The following is a 19,979-nucleotide window of genomic DNA, read 5'->3' as shown; positions in this document are numbered from 1 at the left end:
TACAACATATACTTAAAAGATCATTTATTTTTCCAAAAAAATCATTATTCGTGACATCTTGTCGTCACTAAAAATATATTTAATGGTTACAAAGTTTTTAGTGATACTAATTATCATCAATATTGTATATTTTTTGTGACGATATTATTTATCATTAATATTATTTTATTTTAGTGATAAAAAGTATTGTTACTAATATACTAACACTAGTGACGATTTTGTGGTTACTATAGAAAAAATATTGTGATGCTACTTGTGTCACTAATAGACATAATATTGATGAGAATATTTGCATCATAATTATCATAAATATTAGTGACGATATTATCGTTACTAGCAATAATAGATTTTATGATAAACATATCATTGTCACTGTTATTACAAATATTAGTGACAATAATATCATCACTATTGAGTTGACTAATAATGACCAATTTTAAAAATCATCACTAATATATTAATGATTTGAGTGTTAGTGATAATGAATGACGATCCAAAATGCCATCAATAAAATTATTAGTAGCGGCATTTTATATTTTTAATAATAATTTTTATTGATACTAAAAATCTAATTTTTTATACTGGCTATATCAGACACCATCAACATGGGCTGAACTCGCATGGATTTGCAAGGCTATGTACCACTTGATTCCAATCATTTCCTCCATTTTTGGCTTTAATCAAGCCATTTGAAGTGGTGTGAAGCTTTTGAAGGTGGATAAAACCAACTGGAAGGGGATTTTTCAGCTGGTCAATCCAAAAGTTATGTGAAATAATTGTAGCTAAAATGACTTGTTTTATTGAGGTTTTCCTTTTTTTTTTTTTCTTTTTCTTTTCTTTTTTCTGTCTAGGAATTACCAAAAACTAAGGCTTAAAGGGCTGAGGCCACCCTAGTGCACTGGTTGTTGAGAGTTAAAATCAGTGGAATTGGCTTGCTGTATTTTTGGCCATACAAATAACCTTTATAGCTGCCTATTGCCATTTACAACCTCTATAGGTATGCAAATAAAGACAGATTCCATTTCCCAGATAAGCACCAAGAAAAAAATAAAATCTAAATAGAAGTTGATCAAAATCAAGCAGGTGAAATTTGGCCACAATCAACTAGCATAACACTATACCCCATGAAGTATTTATAGCTAGAGTTGCAATCGAGCCAAACTTCATCTAGCATGGGTTTATTTAAGTTTGGTTTGAAATTAATTTTAAGCTTGAAAGTAAAAAATCAAACTTTATTGTTTACTCTATTTCAAGCTGGATTCAAAATAGAAATCAATCAACTTCAAAAATGCTCGATTCCATTATGAATTAATGCTTAGTTTAACATTGGTTCAATTCTGAGTTAATATTTAACGTGTTTGAAATTTAAATAAAACAGTCAACCTTGAAAGAATTCTAAAACTATAAATCATTAGATCTAAGAACCAAAGCTATTTTCTTACCTTATAACATAAACACGCACACAACATATATTTTCGAATCTAATTGGATCATTTTCCGGTTTAGTTTGAAACTAATTTCGAGCCTAAATTGCTCATTCAAGTTTGGTTCATTTAGCTTTGAATTGAACCTGATCAAAGCTTCCTCCAAGCCTGTTCAGATCATTTACCATCCCTACCTATAGCTCAATTGTGACAACTGTAGTATTCATACATCTCCCTGGAATTAAGGAAAAAAAAATATTAGCAAGCGTTTGTTGGAAATTATAGATGTGTGCCTTCATCATCAAGGCTGCGTATGGGAATACCCAGCGCGATTCAACAGGAGGCAGTAACACAGTACTGCCATTGTTGCAAGTATCCTGAACTCCTGTATTTTAATTTATCTGGGTGAATATGTAAGACAAACTATGTAGCTGGTAGATGGTCCAAACTTCATGAGCGATAAATAACAACATAAAATTTCCAGAATCACCAAAAGTGACAAAACCATAATGTGGCATCCCCTATCAAATTGATACCATGATTGAGTTTTCAAACCTTGCAGACAGATTTCATGCTTCTTCAGATCACTCATGTTTGCACAAAAGGTCATCAATATGCAAGCTTGGCTACTGACCACCTTCGAGCTTGGGATGATGGCAACCACTTTCGACAAACATACTCCTTAACTCTTGAATCTTGAGATACAAGCTTGGCTGCTTACATTTTTCCTTTTCAAGCTAGCCACAGATTAAGGTCTAAAAAGATGCATGCAAAGCAGTGATACATTTACATAACATCAGCCCCTCAGATCTACATTATTTTCATGCAATGAGAACTTCTTTTTAAGTATCACACGGAAACCTTCAGCATAGATCTTGTCAGCCTGCAACAGTTCTAGCTCACAATTAAGTCATCTGGGAGTAGAACTAACTCAGAATTCAGTTCTGCTGCTCGAGCTGCAGGGTTTTGGAGCACTGCGAGAACTGGGAGTGTCAATAATAGTCTCAAAAAAGCTTAATGAGCATGCCAACAGCAAGTATTAATGAGTCTGCTTGAAGATTGGATATTAACTTTTAAGAGCTCCTGGGACTGATACATGAGTCACCAGTCACATGCCCCAAATAAATGAAAACCGTAAAGAACAAGGCAAAAAACTAAAACTACTCAATCAAGTTTCAAAGCTCAAGCATTGGCAGATCAAAAATTAAACTAACAACCAAAGTAGATTATTGCTTGAGAAAATATGACCAGTCACTTGTCAGACTATTTTTACTTCATCTTTTCCCCTTCTCTTCATGAACTCCCCCGCATGAAACAGGAACCCTGCTCTGGTAATAAAGAGATGAAAAGCATTGTAAGTTGGTCTTTGACAGCAACAGCAGAAAAGACAAAGATCAAGGTGAAAGGAAATTTACGGATACAGATTACAGGGCTCTGAAAGGCTTTTAAAGCTTCAAACCAGCTCAACACCAATAAATTAAAGGTAATGATGAAGTTATCATCTTGTCACACATTCAAAAAGAATGTTTATAGATTGATGCACTAAATGAGCCATGTATTACCTTCATCTGAAATTTCTAAATGTTCATGGAAGAAATTGCCCATAAATAACACAGCAAGAAAAAAATGACAAAGATTTTTGAGATGTTTATTATTTGTGGACTGTCAGATTGAAGGTACCCAAATAATCATTGCAGCTCCGTGCATGCAAAGATTTTTTTTTTTTCTTTCTGCCAAGTTGCTTAAGAATGTCAAAAGAGCAAGTTATTCATGCATAGCTCCAAGAAAAAAATTTGGCTTGATCTGCTTGGTCAGCAACAATCTTGAGCTTGAGATTAGCAAGCATGCTCATGTTCCATTTGATTAAGCTCAATAACAAACAAAGAATTCATAGACATAGATAACCAACAATCATTTAGTATTTATGAACAAAAATTGTTTCATAATTTTTTATTATTGCCAATGGACATTGTTAGGGAATTTATCTCCATGAGATCTTAATCTGAAAACTGAGCCGAATAAACAATTCGGGTTACATTGTTTTTTTAATAGCTACAGTCAATGACTTGGATCATAAACAATAAAACACCAAATACAACCCCAATTCCTTGCATGTTGAAACCTCATTGAGATCTCATGTTCCATTTGATTAAGCTCAACAACTAACAAAATAATTCATAGACATAGATAACCAACAATCATTTAATATTTATCAACAAAAAATAGTGTACTTATTATTGCCAAATGGACATTATTAGGGAATTTGCTTATTACATTGTTGTTTAATAGCTATAATCAATGCCTCAGATCATATACAATAAAACATGAGATACAACCCCAACTCCTTAAGAGTTGAAACCTCTCAACCTCATATTTCTTCTTCATTATGCCTCTTCTCAATGGACTCAACTGGCCAACATGACTGCCAAAAACTCTCAACCATCTCCAACTTTCCCCAGCTGCATAATCCCCCATCACCGGTCACTAGCATTTCAATGAATGATACTAACGTCCATCAGACCTAACAATTCCCTTTGAGGCTTTTCTTGGTATCTTCTACTTGCTTACTCCACTCGTCAACCCTCATACTAACCCCAATGCTAGCCCTTTCTTTCCTATCCTTAACCCTTGCTTAAATTGAGTCACGACAGCTAGATGCCGTGGAATATAGGAGGATCATCTTTAGGGCCTTTCTTCTACTTAAACGAAGCCAACTATGAAAAGTGAGTCCGCAAGACTCCATCATTGTTTAGAAAAACTTACTATAAGAAAATGATTTGTGACGCTCTATCATCATCGTTGTGCAATACAATAGAAGAAACACTGTCAGGACAATATCAAAGATTAACACAAAGTGAAAGAATGCTTTGTTAGATCACTTTGTTGTTGACCAAACACATTGAAAGTGCAGGATGAAGGCCATAACTTTTAACAACACTTCTAATTAGCAACTAGAACTCCTTCAAGCAAACATGTTTTCCTTTCCCTTTGCTGGGAATGGATGGCAGGATGGGTGTTTGCAAACTAAAAGTATTTATGCATGTTTTTTACAATATGAACTCCAAAGAAGCCTATCCTGATTTTTCTCATTGTGTTATCTTGTTCCTCCACCAACTTGTTTTATATCGAGCTGCTTGCAGGTCTCACATAGTTCATGCAATACATCACATAAAGGATGGACAAAAGAAATTACTCAAAACTTCCCCATCCCATGACACATGGTATGCTGGGACCGGTTTGTATATTCTCAAAAGGTAAGCATATTATCCTTCTAAATACTACTTTTACTTGCATTATCAAATATTAATTTCAGAGATCACCAAGATTTCAAAAAGCAGTCCATCTTCCTTCCTATCTAGATTTTGGACATGCATCTGTTCTAAGCTTACCACAGGACATATATAACAACCTCAGCAATCTGGTGCTTCTATTTATCCTCAAGACTTTAAAGCTAAAAGCTCACCCAGATATTTTTGAAAGATCCCCACTTTAAACTCTGTCTGTTGCCACTCCTTTTTAGCTTATCAGAGATCATGCAATTCCTATTTCCGACGTGGTATATCAAACTTCCACATTCATGCCATTTTTGCTTACTCCAGGGATCCCATCTTACATGTTTCATCGTACATTGCCCTTGATGTGCAGACTTGTTTCCTCATATTTTTCCTCTCATTCTATTCCTCAGTAATCCAGTGCATCTCTTTCTTCCAATTTACATCAGTAGGCATCATAACAGTTTTGCAAAAAATATGTGTAAAGGCAATAGAAACACTTAAAGATATCTAAATCACACAAAATTGATTATTAAACGTCCATTGCTTATATATTTTATAAACAATATTTTTGCAACGTGTTAAAATAGGAAAACATTTGCCACCATGTGAACCATAATCCAAAAATAAAAGAAATTAAACTCTCAAATTTTGGAAAAAAAATATCATTACCACATCTAACCAATGTAAATTCATAAAAATTACTCATCTTCAATGAACAACTAGACAAAAGAAATTCCATACTAGCAATCCATAAGCGAAACCTAAAAACGCTTCGAACTCATGGTTCCAACATCATCATTGAAATCAAAGATCCAAGCAACGCAGAGATCACACAAAAAACCAATTAAATCCCAATAAGCTTCGAACTTTTGGTTCCAATATCCATCATTGCAATCAAAGACCCAAGCAACGCAGTGATTACACAAAGAACCAATTAGATCCCAATAACCTAATAAATCCTAATCGACCAAATCTGGGCGAGAAATGGGTCGACGAGAAGAATCGTACCCAGTGCTCGGATCAGATCGGATCCTAAGGTTAGACCGATCGTCACTACTTGGCAACCATACGGGGGATAAATTCCTCGTAGCGGAAGGTGCCGTCGGGGGGGACGCCCAGCTGGCGGATCCACTCGTCGAACTCGGCGGGGTCGAGCTTCTCGCCGATGGTGGTGAGGACGTGGCGGAGGTCGGCGACGGCGACGGCGCCGGTGGCGTTCTTGTCGAGGACGCGGAAGGCGTCGCGGAGCTTGGCGTCGAAGGGCTCGGGGCGGAGGTGGGCGCGCATGAGATCGAGGAAGCGGGGGAAGTCGAAGGGGGCGGTCAGGTTCTCCGCGGCCACGATCTCCTTGAGCTCGGCCTGGGTGGGGTTACCGCCGAGGGAGCGCATGAGGATCCCCAGCTCCGACGGCGCGATCCGGCCGTCGCCGTCGGTGTCGAAGAGGGAGAACGCCTCCCGCATCGACGCCACCTGCTCCTCCGTCAGCTCCTTCCCCATCTTCCCTTTTGCCGTCGATCTCTTTCTTCCGCTCCGCTCCTGGCGAGGTCAATCGGCAGGGCTATTTAACTCCGTTAGTTGCGGAAACCGGTAGCACGACACACGTGGGCTATGGGATTCGTGCATGGCGTTTTGGGGCTTGATTTCGGATTGGATTGCTTGGTCCGACGGGAGTTGGGGAAGCCATCTCTCGTATCCTCCATGTTTAGGTATTAATGGATAATAAGGCATGATAAAAATAGTAAGGGTGGTTTTGTATCTTAATAATATACGTTACTGGTTGTAAAATAGCATTGTTTTCTCATAAGGACTTGTTTCTTATGCAAGTAATCATAATCTCATTAATCTGTCGGTTGGTGTAAATCACTCGCCAGTGGTTGGCATGGCAGGATGACTGATTAGCAACCAAAATCTATGAAAAAATCCAAATCGCAATCAGCTATGCAAACTAAATATGTTTGTTTCATGTATTGGTTACAATTAGGTATGGCAATTTTGGACCGGACCTATTAGGACTGAAATTGGATCAGATATTATCCCATCCATATCCAAATTTATTTTTTCTAATGAATATAGATACGGATATGGATATTATTCGGATGTAAAAATTTATATCCATATTTATTTTAAATGGATACGATACAATTCGGATACTAGAAGTATAGATATAATTATAGATATAACTTAGATAATTAAACTTTATGGTTATAGAATCAAAGATATTACTAAATAAATGATAAACTAAATTAATAACATATTTATATAATTATATATTATTTTAAAAAATTAATAAGTACTATATAAAATTATATAGAGTTATATGTCGATTTGGATATTCGGATACGAATCGGATAATTATCTATCCATATCCATATCCATTTTTTTTTTGACGGATATGGATATAGATACGGATATTAGATTGATTTGGATATGAAAATATATCCGGATGAATAATATCTATACTACTTTCACCTCCAGGACTTATTTACTCAGTGCAATCCAATTTGAATCCAATTGGCATAATCTGGTAAGTTGTTGTTTATAGGCTGGATATGAGCCAACCAATCTCGACCTACTGGAAGATTAAGCCAGGTTTAGGTTAAGATCCTTTAAATTTATGTATATATGTAAATGTGTTTGTATATATATATATATTGCGTGCATTCTCTCATACACATGCACACACATATGCACAAGATAGTTAAAGATTCTTGGCCTATGTATCTGTTATAGCCCAAAACCAATTCAGCCCACCAAAGCCCAAAACAGAAAAAAAAAAAAAAAACAGAGGATTCAAATCGGGAAGAAGACTCCCGATAGGAGTCTTCTTCTCCGGCGAGACCGGGCAAAATCGGGAATCCTAGGACCCCTCGGAGTTCTAGGGTCCCTCTATAAGAAGACCCCTTCTCTCTTGAGACCGAACATCGGCCTCCTCCCTCTCTCTTTCTCTCCGTCTTTCTCGATCGAAGCCACGGACACTGTTGGGTTTCTCGCCGTGATTTCTCGCCGGTGAGGTCACCGGAGGTCGGGGTGAGCCTTCCTCTCCTTCCTCTCTTCCTTCCCTTTTCTTTCCGTATTTTTGCTTGAGGCTGCCGGCGACGAGTGTCGCCGATTTTCGGTCGGAAAAGAGACTCTGTTTTGGGCCTTTTTCCTTGGATTTTCCGGCGTCGGCGATCGGAATCGACCGCCGGCCATGCTCCTCCGTGACCGGGGGAGTGGCCCCCCTCTGCCGTCGGCCTCCGTCGCGGCGGCCGTGGCCCGAACGGCCGGTCAAGGCCGGAGGACTGCTGTCCTCTGTTCGGCCTGGAAGGAACCAAGAAAAAGAAGAAAAAGAAAAAGAAGAAAAAGAAAAGAGAAAGAAGAAAAAGAGAAAAAAGAAAAGGAAAGAAAAAGAAGAAAAAGAAAAAAAAAAGAAAAGAAAAGAAAAGAAAAAAAATAAATATAATAATAATAACAATATATATATATATATACTTATATATATATAAATAAATAAATAAATAAATAAATAAATAAATAAAAATGATAAGAGAGAGAGTTTCTCTCTCTTCTCTCTCTTCTTTCAGTTTGAACCCAGACTTTCTCTCTCTGAAATTTGGACTTTCTCTCTCTAGAATTTTCTCTCTCTAGATTATTTCTCTCTCTTGATGGATTTCTCTCTCTCTAAAGTTATTCCTCTAGGATTAGCGAAGTGTAAGGCTTCATCTGATGATTTTGATCGAGTTTAGGGAAGAGTCTGATTTTAAGTGAGGTTTTGATTTTGGGATTTGTTAAATTTAATTTTGAATTAAAATTAATGTAAAAATATAATTTTGGATAATAGGCACGGAAGAATCTCCAAGAAGTTAGTCGATCTGTTCATTCAGTGCTCCATGAAAGGTAAGTAATGAATCATCTTCTCGAGATATTCCATATTTATTCTGAAAATAAATAATTATTCTCTGAAATTATGTATGATTTATGAAATTATGTTTTGAAAGAAAAGTACTTTTGAAATATTATGATATGTCGATTTATGCATATGTTCAGTGAAATATTTATGATATATTATGATACAAAGTATTTTGATATAGATCGAATTTATGTTCTCAGCCTAACTATGTTTCAGTGGGCCCCACCAATGGGGATTATACGTTGGTACTCAGTGGACCCTACCAGTGGGGGTTGTGCACTGGTGTTTGTGGACCCTGCCAGTGGAGGTTGTGCGCTGGTATTTGTGGACTCTGCCAGTGGGGGTTGTGCGCTGGTATTCTGTGGACCCCGCCAATGGGGGTTAAACGTTGGTCATAAACGAGGCTGTTGAGTTATGAGTGTTTTGAATCGAATCAGATTTATAATTATATTATATGTGAATATATGAAATTATTGGATTTGCATTAAATCAGCATGAAATATATTTTTATGTTTATTTACAGCATTATTCTTGAAAATTATATAATATCTGAAATATCTAGTTGAGATACTTGTTACTTACTGGGCTGTCTAGCTCATTACTTTTCTTTCTATTTTTCAGATTCAGACAATTAATTTTGAGCGTGGGAAGAAATATTGGGACAGAGCTTTTAGAGGCGAGATTTAGTATTGTCAACTTCATTGAACTTAGATCTATTGCTTTATTGTTAGCAAAAATTTTATTAGATGTAAGACATCTAATTTAATTACTTGAATTACAGTTGAATAATAATTATTTGAATTTATTCCGCTGTGATGCATTGATATCGTGATGAGATGCCTTGCATGCTTATGGAGAGAGTTCTTCAAGAGTATGCGGCGGTTTTCGCGACCCTCGATTTACGATCTCGGATCGAGGGCGTGATAATTAATATGGTATCAGAGCATAAGTGGATAAATTATGATACATAGAATTTGACATAGTATGAGTGTAGGTGGGTAAACATTAGGAATATTGGGACGTTAGAGTATGAGCATCATAATAAACCCATCCTAACAAATAGATAAATGAATCTAATAAGATTTTTGAATTTTGAAAGTACGAATAAGAAGAAATATTTTTGAATTTTGATTAATTGGGATGTCATCATATGATTCATAGAAGTATGCTTTTCCTATCTTATGATGGGTTGGAATTAAGAGTGGTTAATATTTTGAAATAAATAAATAAATAAATGAATGATGATGAATGAAGTTCTTATGCAAGAATAGAGACATTGACCTTCTTCTATTCAGATAGATTTGATTTGAGTCATGAGATATTGAATATTATTTTAAAAAAAAATGAATGAGATCATAATTTCAAAATTTTGAAATATTGAAAATCTTTGAGATGTTGATCTTGATAAATAAGAAAATGAATGGTTCTATTTTAGATCGAAATTAATGTATTGACTTTTTTCTTATGAAATGATTTAAGAATGAATTTATATCAAGAATTAGAATATTGAAATATTTGTAGATGAGATTCAAGTAAGAAAATATGAAGACTCAGGCAAGAAAAAAATTTCGAGGACGAAATTTCTTTTTAGGGGTGAAGAATGTTATAGCCCAAAACCAATTCAGCCCACCAAAGCCCAAAACAGAAAAAAAAAAAAACCAGAGGATTCAAACTGGGAAGAAGATTCCCGATAGGAGTCTTCTTCTCCGGCGAGACCGGGCAAAATCAGGAATCCTAGGACCCCTCGGAGTCCTAGGGTCCCTCTATAAGAAGACCCCCTCTCCCTTGAGACTGAACATCGGCCTCCTCCCTCTCTCTTTCTCTCCGTCTTTCTCGATCGAAGCCGCGGACACTGTTGGGTTTCTCGTCGTGATTTCTCGCCGGTGAGGTCACCGGAGGCCGGGGTGAGCCTTCCTCTCCTTCCTCTCTTCCTTTCCTTTTCTTTCCGTATTTTTGCTTGAGGCTGCCGGCGACGAGTGTCGTCGATTTTCGGTCGGAAAAGAGACTCTGTTTTGGGCCTTTTTCCTTGGATTTTCCGACGCCGGCGATCGAAATCCAGCGCCGGCGATCGGAATCGACCGCCGGCCATGCTCCTCCGTGACCGGGGGAGTGGCCCCCCTCTGCCGTCGGCCTCCGCCGCGGCGGTCGTGGCCCGAACGACCGGTCAAGGCCGGAGGACTGCCGTCCTCTGTTCGGCCTGGAAGGAACCAAGAAAAAGAAGAAAAAGAAAAAGAAGAAAAAGAAAAGAGAAAGAAGAAAAAGAGAAAAAAAAAGGAAAGAAAAAGAAGAAAAAGAAAAAAAAAAGAAAAAGAAAAGAAAAGAAAAGAAAAGAAAAATAATAATAATAATAATAATAATAACAATATATATATATATACTTATATATATAAATAAATAAATAAATAAATAAAAAATGATAAGAGAGAGAGTTTCTCTCTCTTCTTTTAGTCTAAACCCTGACTTTCTCTCTCTGGAATTTGAACTTTCTCTCTCTACTTTCTCTCTCTAGAATTTTCTCTCTCTAGATTGTTTTTCTCTCTTGATGGATTTCTCTCTCTCTAAAGTTATTCCTCTAGGATTAGCGAAGTGTAAGGCTTCATCTGATGATTTTGATCGAGTTTAGGGAAGAGTCTGATTTTAAGTGAGGTTTTGATTTTGAGATTTGTTAAATTTAATTTTGAATTAAAATTAATATAAAAATATAATTTTGGATAATAGGCACGGAAGAATCTCCTAGAAGTTAGTCGATCTGTTCATTCAGTGCTCCGTGAAAGGTAAGTAATGAATCATCTTCTCGAGATATTTCATATTTATTCTGAAAATAAATAATTATTCTCTGAAATTATGTATGATTTATGAAATTATGTTTTGAAAGAAAAGTGCTTTTGAAATATTATGATATGTCGATTTATGCATATGTTCAGTGAAATATTTATGATATATTATGATACAAAGTATTTTGATACAGATCGGATTTATGCTCTCAGCCTAACTATGTTTCAGTGGGCCCCGCCAATGGAGATTATACGTTGGTACTCAGTGGACCCTACCAGTGGGGGTTGTGCGCTGGTGTTTGTGGACCCTGCCAGTGGGGGTTGTGCGCTGGTATTTGTGGACCCTGCCAGTGGGGGTTGTGCGCTGGTATTCTGTGGACCCCGCCAATAGGGGTTAAACGTTGGTCATAGACGAGGCTGTTGAGTTATGAATATTTTGAATCGAATCAGATTTATAATTATATTATATGTGAATATATGAAATTATTGGATTTGCATTAAATCAGCATGAAATATATTTTTATGTTTATTTGCAGTATTATTCTTGAAAATTATATAATAACTGAAATATCTAGTTGAGATACTTGTTACTTACCGGGCTGTCTAGCTCATTACTTTTCTTTCTATTTTTCAGATTCAGACAATTAATTTCGAGCGTGGGAAGAAATATTGGGACAGAGCTTTTAGAGGCGAGATTTAGCATTGTCAACTTCATTGAACTTAGATCTATCGTTTTATTGTTAGCAAAAATTTTATTAGATGTAAGACATTTGATTTAATTACTTGAATTACAGTTGAATAATAATTATTTGAATTTATTCCGCTGTGATGCATTGATATCGTGATGAGATGCCTTGTATGCTTATGGAGAGAGTTCTTCATGAGTATGCGGCGGTTGCCGCGATCCTCGATTCACAATCTCGGATCGGGGGCGTGACGGTATCCTATGGTCAAAAATATGTGTTGCTTTTGGCCGTTTAAACTATCCATTTTTAACCATTGGATGCATAAACAAGACATCTCTAAATTACACATTGTTTGATAATAAATAATTTAGAGAGACAAGAGGCTGAGTCTTGGTACAATGGTTGCTTCATTATGATATATGTATTACACATTTGAAATATGAAAATAATTTTTTTGCATTCAGAGGTAATACTGCATATTTCTAGCCCTTCCTAGACTATATGACAATGGCATAGAGTACCAAGCTATCTTTTTTCAAGTAGTTTAGATTAGTAGATCATATATACTATATCAGATTATTAGTGTCGTGCCCCAATCATATGATCAAAATCAACTTTATTAGAGTTATTTTATGGTGCACGCATATTAGTTCTACTCATACATACATACACACACATATATGTATGTATGTACGTATGCACACACGCACATATAGATTTAAGACTATATTATTTTCACTGGCCTTTAAAAAAGAAGTTAACAAATTTTTTAATTACTAATGAACTATCTAAATTTAAGATCCAAACTATTGAACAAGATTTACACTAAAACAATGCTCAGAAAAATTTATATATTTTGATGGTCTTTTATTTTTTGGTACAAGTAATATATTTTGAATGTTCTTTAACCTAATCATCTTGTAAATATCATAATAGACAACTTTAATAATATGATACTATATTTTACTATAATTTAATCATCAAAATCTAGTGATCTTAAATCCATATATATTTTTAAAATATGATCATAATCTATAAATTGATTTTTCAATTTATGCACCTTATCATATATGTTACCACGCTAAGATAATTGATACAGTTCTATTTTTATACTAACTTAATGTATAGGTTAGAGATCACTAAAATATATAAATTTTAATTTTTGTTATTTTTTATAATATAGATCATTTCAATGGATGGATCTTCAATTTGGACTTATGAGGTGAATGTGAACTATTAGATCAATAATCTTATTAGCTTGTTTAAAACTTGAATTGGTGCATAATACTGTTTTATTTACTTTGTTATATCATTTGATTTAGTTCAAATATTCTCAAGAAATTAGTCTACTTCTATGAAGCTCAAAATTGATAAGCCTGGATGAAACAAAAAGAATTAGTGGGTCAGGCTCAGGTTGGGCATGCTTGACCTTCTAGTGGTCCAATCAAGTTCGAGTCATACTATAGATTTTGATATATGATCTCAACCCAACTCAAACCTGATCCAATCCACAAATTGCTACTCCTAGTTTGTAGTGACTTACATGCTTGCCATGCTTGATTGCACTGCACTCCAAAGGAAAGGCGGATTTTCGGTTGTGAGCACCATTGATCCATGCATGCACTACACACTAGTGTTGGTGAGCCCTAATTGACACTTATTACATGCACTTGCTCATATAAAACTTCTTTTAAGCTATGGCATTCAATATTTTTTTCTTTTTTCACATAATTTGTAATGCATCAATGATATCTAAATCAAAAACTATATTGATCATAGTAATAATTTTTATTTAAAATTATTATAGTATAAGAGAAAGGACATCATTAGTCTCACATTAATTATGAGTTAGGAAAGACTCTGGCTTATATAGAAAAGGGACCATTCTTCTTACATGAGTCATTTTATGGAGGACAAAATCGTAAGGCCCATGGATTAGAATGAATAATATCTCATATGCCGAGCCATAAATTTTTGACTTTAATAAAAATATTTTTTTAATCAATAAGAATAAGTTTAAGAAGTTCAAGATACTTTAATTTTTCTTCTATTTTATGTAGAAAATTCTTTAATCGAAGTTTAAAAAAAAAAAATTTCCATCATGATATCATGAATTTGCTAAAATTAGTTTTTTATGTCTGTAACTTAGAAAATCGATCTCACCCACAAATGCAATGCTAGAGTGGAGTAAGTGTTGCATCGCTGATTTATTTGTTCCATACTTGTTATATTTTTTTTACAAGATCTCAAGGAGAAAAGAAAAAGTTACTGCAGTGCCTCTCCCTCCAACCTCTATCATAATTTATTTTGTACTTGCTTTGACCCTGCTGGGCTTCAGGATTGGCCCGCCGCTGTTGTTGTTCGTGAGCTGCGGTGCGGTGGTTGGGCTAATTCTCTCCCTCAGAACGGAGCCCGCAAAGGTTTTACTTTAAAAGAAAGATAGTTTATAAAGTTTTTTTATTAGACAAAAAAAAAAAAGCAACACACTTGGAAAAAAAAAAAAAGAAGTTGACATCCAAATATCCAATATGCCTAGAAAGTCCATAGGATTCATCTTCACACCAAATAAAAACATCATAGCTGTGGAACAATAACACTACATGGATGGTCAGAGAGAGACATTACTCACATCTCTGGACCACCTATTTGCTTAAATTCTATGCATAGTTTATGAATTCTGGAAAGTGTACCATGGACTCCAGATGACTAATCTCCCAAGTAATGATCATGTCCTTTGACTCCCATGTTAGGTTGGTTTGTACTCAAGGGACTTATTGAAGGGTGGGGGATGCTCCTTTCCTAGCCGAAGCAGTGAAAGGCATTAATGATAAAGAGGCCAAGGCACAGAAGCAGGGAAAAGGCCCTGCCACTTATTGTAGTGGTCATGCTGCTGAGGCCAAGAGTGGGAGTCAGGATCCTATATGCCCATGGAGATGTATCCATCTCCTACTTATTAATATTGGTCCACTTTCTCTTATAGCCATCCATTCCCTAGGAAAAATCCCCTCATGGGATTCAAGTAGTTTGTCCTCTGCTAAAAATGATCATTTCAACTATACAAGTATATCTCATAGCTTAAATTTGTCTATAATTTTTTTCTGGTATTTGTCAGGACCGGTCTTGAGATAGATCGAACTGGACGACCGCCCCAGATCCTAGGCTCTACATTGATATTCCAATGGGATACAAGGATGACTTTCTACAATATTATAACAAAAAAAATAATTAAATAAGTTAATAATGAATTTTACATGCTGCTTAACGAACGTATCTATAAAAAATTATGACAAAAGAGTTGCTACTGCCCCAAGTCCAAATAGTATTACTGAAAGCACCGCCAAGATGATCTTTGTATGTTAAACTGTTGAAAGTTTACTGATTAAAACCTGTAATTGGTATTACTTGTGTCTTCTGTTTTTCAAAAACCAAGAATAAAACTGAACTAAGACTGGACAAATATGGATGATCAAACAATGTACTTTCTCAGACTCTTTATAAATTTTTTAGAGCTTTAGAGGGTCCAAAGTTTAGATCCCAGGAATTTCTTAGAAAACATAAATCTCAATCTACATATGAGATAGCTTCCATCTACATAGTCTATAGAGTAATGTTAGGAGGTGCCCATTTCATGCTTTATGAAAAGTAATTTCAGTTATTTGACATGAGTGAATTAGTATTATTTATAAAAATTAGCGCGATATACAAGAATTGATTTGAATACTCAATGAATCAACAGACATTAGATGGACCAAGAAACCTTCTTATTGGATACTAACAAGTGCCACAAAGCAATTGTACTTAATTCACATCATATATTACATGGGACTTATATCTATGATTCAAAAGTCATGATCAAAACATAGTAAATTCACTCTATTCTATGTGCTTTCTGTTCATTCATGGATTGCTAGACCACTTTTTTATATTATAGAGAGAGAATCTTGTGTGCGTTTTTTTGTCTTAAACTAAGACAATAGTGTCTTGGTTGGTAGGAAAATTTGTCTGGACCAATCATCTATGTTGACCGATTTGTAATGTGGGATTCTCTTCATTTAGTTGAAAAAATTCGATATTTATAATTATAGAACTGGAGAAGTGCAATTCTTAACAGTCATTTTGGTCTTTTTGCTTCTTAATGTTATCTTTTGTACAATATTTTCCAAAGCATGCAAACCCTCCATAGGATTCCAAAGTTCCTCACGAGCCAATAGTGCACACGAATCCAAAAAGATGGGCAATCAAAACTCGCAATCCACAAGGTCTCAAAACCTCCACTTCCTGGTGTCCATATCCAGTCCCAACCCACAGTGTTTTCCTATTTTAATTCTTGTTCTCAAAGTAACGACATCCGATAAGGTCTGCACATATTCCTACCAAGCAGGAAGCAGAGTGCGAATATATTAAGCACCAAATTCCAAAGCAGACCCGTTGCTCATTGCAGTATTTTCAAATTTGGAAATTATGTTTAGGATTTGTCCATCTGGTGTTTGAAAAATTAAAAATCGAAAATAAATATTCTTACGAGAATGGTTTCAAAACATGCAGCACCATTGTTTTTCGTAACATTTTATTCATTCCAGCAATTAGATATGCAATACATACATACATACATACATACATATATATATATATATACACCATAAATTTTTAGGATATAATGAAGTCCAATGTCTAATCATCTATAAAATCAAGTTGATTTTATAATAGTATGGTGTGTTATAGTGTGTTATCCTTTTGAAAAAGACCCAATCAACCAACCACTAGGACTGTTGGCAGGTTGTGTTCTAAAGTAGAACATTATTTTCTTTATTTTTTTGAAAATATCCACCATTTGATCCTCGAGGTTCTAACTCAGATAATTGGTGATAGGTTTCTCTATTTAGGTGGGAGGAAATGTTTTTTTTTTTTTTTTGGTAGAAGGTATAAGGCAGTTTATTTAACATAACATGTGTGCAAGTACAAGCACAAAAGAGGCCTGCAATACATGAAACAAAAAGCAGGCTGAAAACACAAGTGACAACAGATTACGTGATGAGAGATAAGAAAGAATATTAAGCAAACAGATTTCGCAGGAATCTTTACAGAGCCAGAAATATGGTATCATGGTAAACAAAAGTTTCTGTATAGAAGTATAAACTGTAAAATTATCCATCCAAAAAGAAGTATAAGACTGTAATAAGGCAGATGCATCCCTATTGATCTCAAAATTCCTATGCTGTGTTGAGCTGTGGTTGCCGAATTTCATGACAGACTGCTTAGAGAGCAGCTTGAAGCAGCAAAAAGTTTGGAGTTGAGCCACATAGCATGCTAAGAACAAGATATAACCAAACTGTTGTGGAGGTAAAGAATGATGATTGCCAGACTCCAAAAGATGATTTCTTCAACAGCAATTGTTGAGGATATAAAAGAAGATCTTCAGAAATAAGCCTTCTGAGAATCCATAGTATAGGAATCTGTTCATACATGAGCAAACAACTGAGGTGCCATATACGCAAAGTATGATTAGAAAAGTCTCCCTGTTACTCCTGATAGTGCAGCAGTATTCATAAAATAACGTAACAATTAGTCCTGAAGTATAACTTGTATGATGATAGAGCACAGCATTAAAGTTAGTCCCATCAGTTAAGGTGAATAGAGGAACCTCAAGTTTAGAGGCAGCATAATAGTAACCAGATTCTGATATGCTCAGTGAAAATAACCAAAAGCTTATAGTATATTGAGAGCCCAAAAACAAAAACCCACAAGTATGAAGCCATGCAAGAAGAAAATATGCATCTTCCCAGAAACTGCAACTCTCAATATATTGTGTTTTAAAATAAGTAAAAGCATGGAATAGGCGGACCATAGCAAGAAATATACAAGCATTTACCAATGAAACCTGCAACAAAACCCAAAAGAGGTTAGGCGGAAATGTTTAAAATAGTTTGAAAGTCTTGGTAGTGTGTAGCCTGTGTTGCATTTAGTGGAAATATCTTGATGTACTGAATTATTGAAAGATTTTTTAAATATGACTACCAAAATTGTAATTAGAAATATAACTATGTAGGAGGAATGATATTACCATTAGAGGGGATGGATTTACCATTCATAGGTGGTTTGGTTCTTTTGACTCCCAACCGACCCCCCTCCAAGATCAAGCATATTGCCCTTTCATTTTTTCCTTCCCCACCTCATCTGGCTCGTGACCCTTTTTTTCCTTGATAATTGCATACTTTAAATACATTAATTCTGGTGGAAGCATAAGTCATTTATAATAATCAAAAGCATCTACTTTGAAAAAAAGTACATTTCATAATCAAAAGCATCTATTTTCATATGTAATTTATATTTTTTAAGTAATTAAAATTTAGTTATAGAATTTCATCTCAAAATTTGACTTCAATCAACTTTTCCGTAAGCATTTGTTGCGGCCAACTCCCCGTTATCTATCGTCGGTAACGAGCACCTGCAAGACAGCATCTACACAAATTGGATTGGTATCCGACGGAGACCCTCCGATGCTTAAATCAGATAACGAAGTTGGTGAGCAGTAGTTTTTTAATGTAGAAAATAGCAGAGTTCTGGCCCAGAGATGGTTTACCAGTACTGCTCACTTAACCCCTTTTTATAGATGATTCTGGCGTAACCGTCGAGCACATGGTCCCACTTTTTATGGTGTTAAATTGTCGGGCTATAAATATGAAATTAATGGGACGTTAATTCTCCTTAATAGCGATGATACGTAGTCGATAACCGTTTGTGACGGTTATGGTATGTTGAGCAGATTAGCCGACCATATATTGGTAGAACCGACCATATATCGGTAGAATCTATGAGCGACCGTCGGTTAGTAGTTCTGTTATGCCGACAGTCTAAGTCGTTCGTTGTCGATCGATAGTAGTCGAATCATTAGTCGGTCAGCCGTAAGTCGGTGCGGTTCGCTCAGTCGGTCGATGAAGAGTTGGAATCGCATGTTTAGCCGATGCGCAGTCGGAGTCATGGTGACCAAAGTCGGGGGTCAGTTGGTTTACCCCAACAGTTGCCCCCCACTCTCAAGTCCAAGGTGAACCGACGTGTATATTGTCACGTGGTTCGTCACATTAGACGAAGGAAGTTATTTATGTCACATCAAACTTCAATTTTGATGTCGCTTTCTTTGAGATATGAACGACCGGCTGCTTTATCATTTTGGTGGGTATGATTATTTTTAAACTGTCACACTGACCGAATGATTCAGTATCAGTTGTCAGTGTTAGATGTCGTTTTGAAAAGTCGATTCGACGTCGGACGATATGATTCTGACAAGTAGATTTGTGCCACGTATCCGAATGTTATTAGATCGGATCTGTTCACTTGGATTAGGATGACATGGCTCGATCTGGGACAGATGCGTCGAACTATTCGATCAATGGTCGGTCCAGATGTTGTCACGTATCATCATCTGATAAATTTTTGATTCGATCGCCTTCATCTCGACCGTTGAGGGATCCTATATATATAGGGTCGCTCTCAACCAAACTTCTACTTTCCATTTTGTCTTTCTTGGTGCTGAAACTCTGTCGGACGGTCGCCCCAGTGTTTAAGGTTGTTATTCCCATCTTTTTAAGATCAAATTCCTGTCTTTCTTTGAGTCCTTTTTCCTTTAGAAACTCCGCCTTCTTTAGAGTTTTGTCTCTTATGGCTAGGACTTTTCCTTCTCGGGACGGTCAGTCGGAGAATCTGACTGACGAATCCAAGTCAGGTCCAGAGGTGAAGGTTTCTTCACTTTCGAAGCCGAATGTCGAGCTGCTCTGAGAACAGTATTGTATCCCAGAGCAGTTTCAGCTTTTCACCTCTGGGGTCGATGGTTGGGTGAATACTCCTCCTTCGGGCCAGATGGTCTTCTATGTCGAAGATCTTCAGATGGGTCTTCGATTTTCGATTCTGAAATTTATCTGAAATATTTTGGATTA

The 19,979-nt window shown here is 36.0% G+C and overlaps 1 protein-coding gene across 3 annotated transcripts; it reads right to left on the bottom strand.

Moving 5' to 3' along the window:
- Positions 1-1,884: 1,884 nt before the first annotated feature.
- On the bottom strand, positions 1,885-6,253 carry LOC105059393 (probable calcium-binding protein CML7). Of its 3 annotated transcripts, none has more exons than XM_019855306.3 (2): positions 5,708-6,253; positions 1,885-2,398 (listed from the first exon to the last, which is right to left on the bottom strand). In XM_019855306.3, exon 1 carries the CDS (start codon positions 6,194-6,196, stop codon positions 5,753-5,755), a length of 444 nt encoding a protein of 147 aa, XP_019710865.1. In that variant the 5' UTR covers positions 6,197-6,253; the 3' UTR covers positions 1,885-2,398; positions 5,708-5,752. The 3 variants fall into 3 exon arrangements, with proteins under 3 accessions (XP_019710865.1, XP_010940969.1, XP_073106291.1); XM_010942667.4 differs by lacking the exon at positions 1,885-2,398 and adding an exon at positions 2,462-2,752; XM_073250190.1 differs by lacking the exon at positions 1,885-2,398 and adding an exon at positions 2,462-2,747.
- Between the last annotated feature and the right edge of the window lie 13,726 nt (positions 6,254-19,979).

Source organism: Elaeis guineensis, chromosome 16 (assembly GCF_000442705.2).
Source record: "Elaeis guineensis isolate ETL-2024a chromosome 16, EG11, whole genome shotgun sequence".
In the NCBI taxonomy this organism is placed as follows: Eukaryota; Viridiplantae; Streptophyta; class Magnoliopsida; order Arecales; family Arecaceae; genus Elaeis; species Elaeis guineensis.
This window is presented reverse-complemented; position numbering and strand designations above follow the sequence as displayed.

Bases quoted from the DNA above. Each gene is read 5' to 3' on its own strand.
- LOC105059393 (XM_019855306.3), bottom strand. From the start codon at position 6,196: ATGGGGAAGGAGCTGACGGAGGAGCAGGTGGCGTCGATGCGGGAGGCG.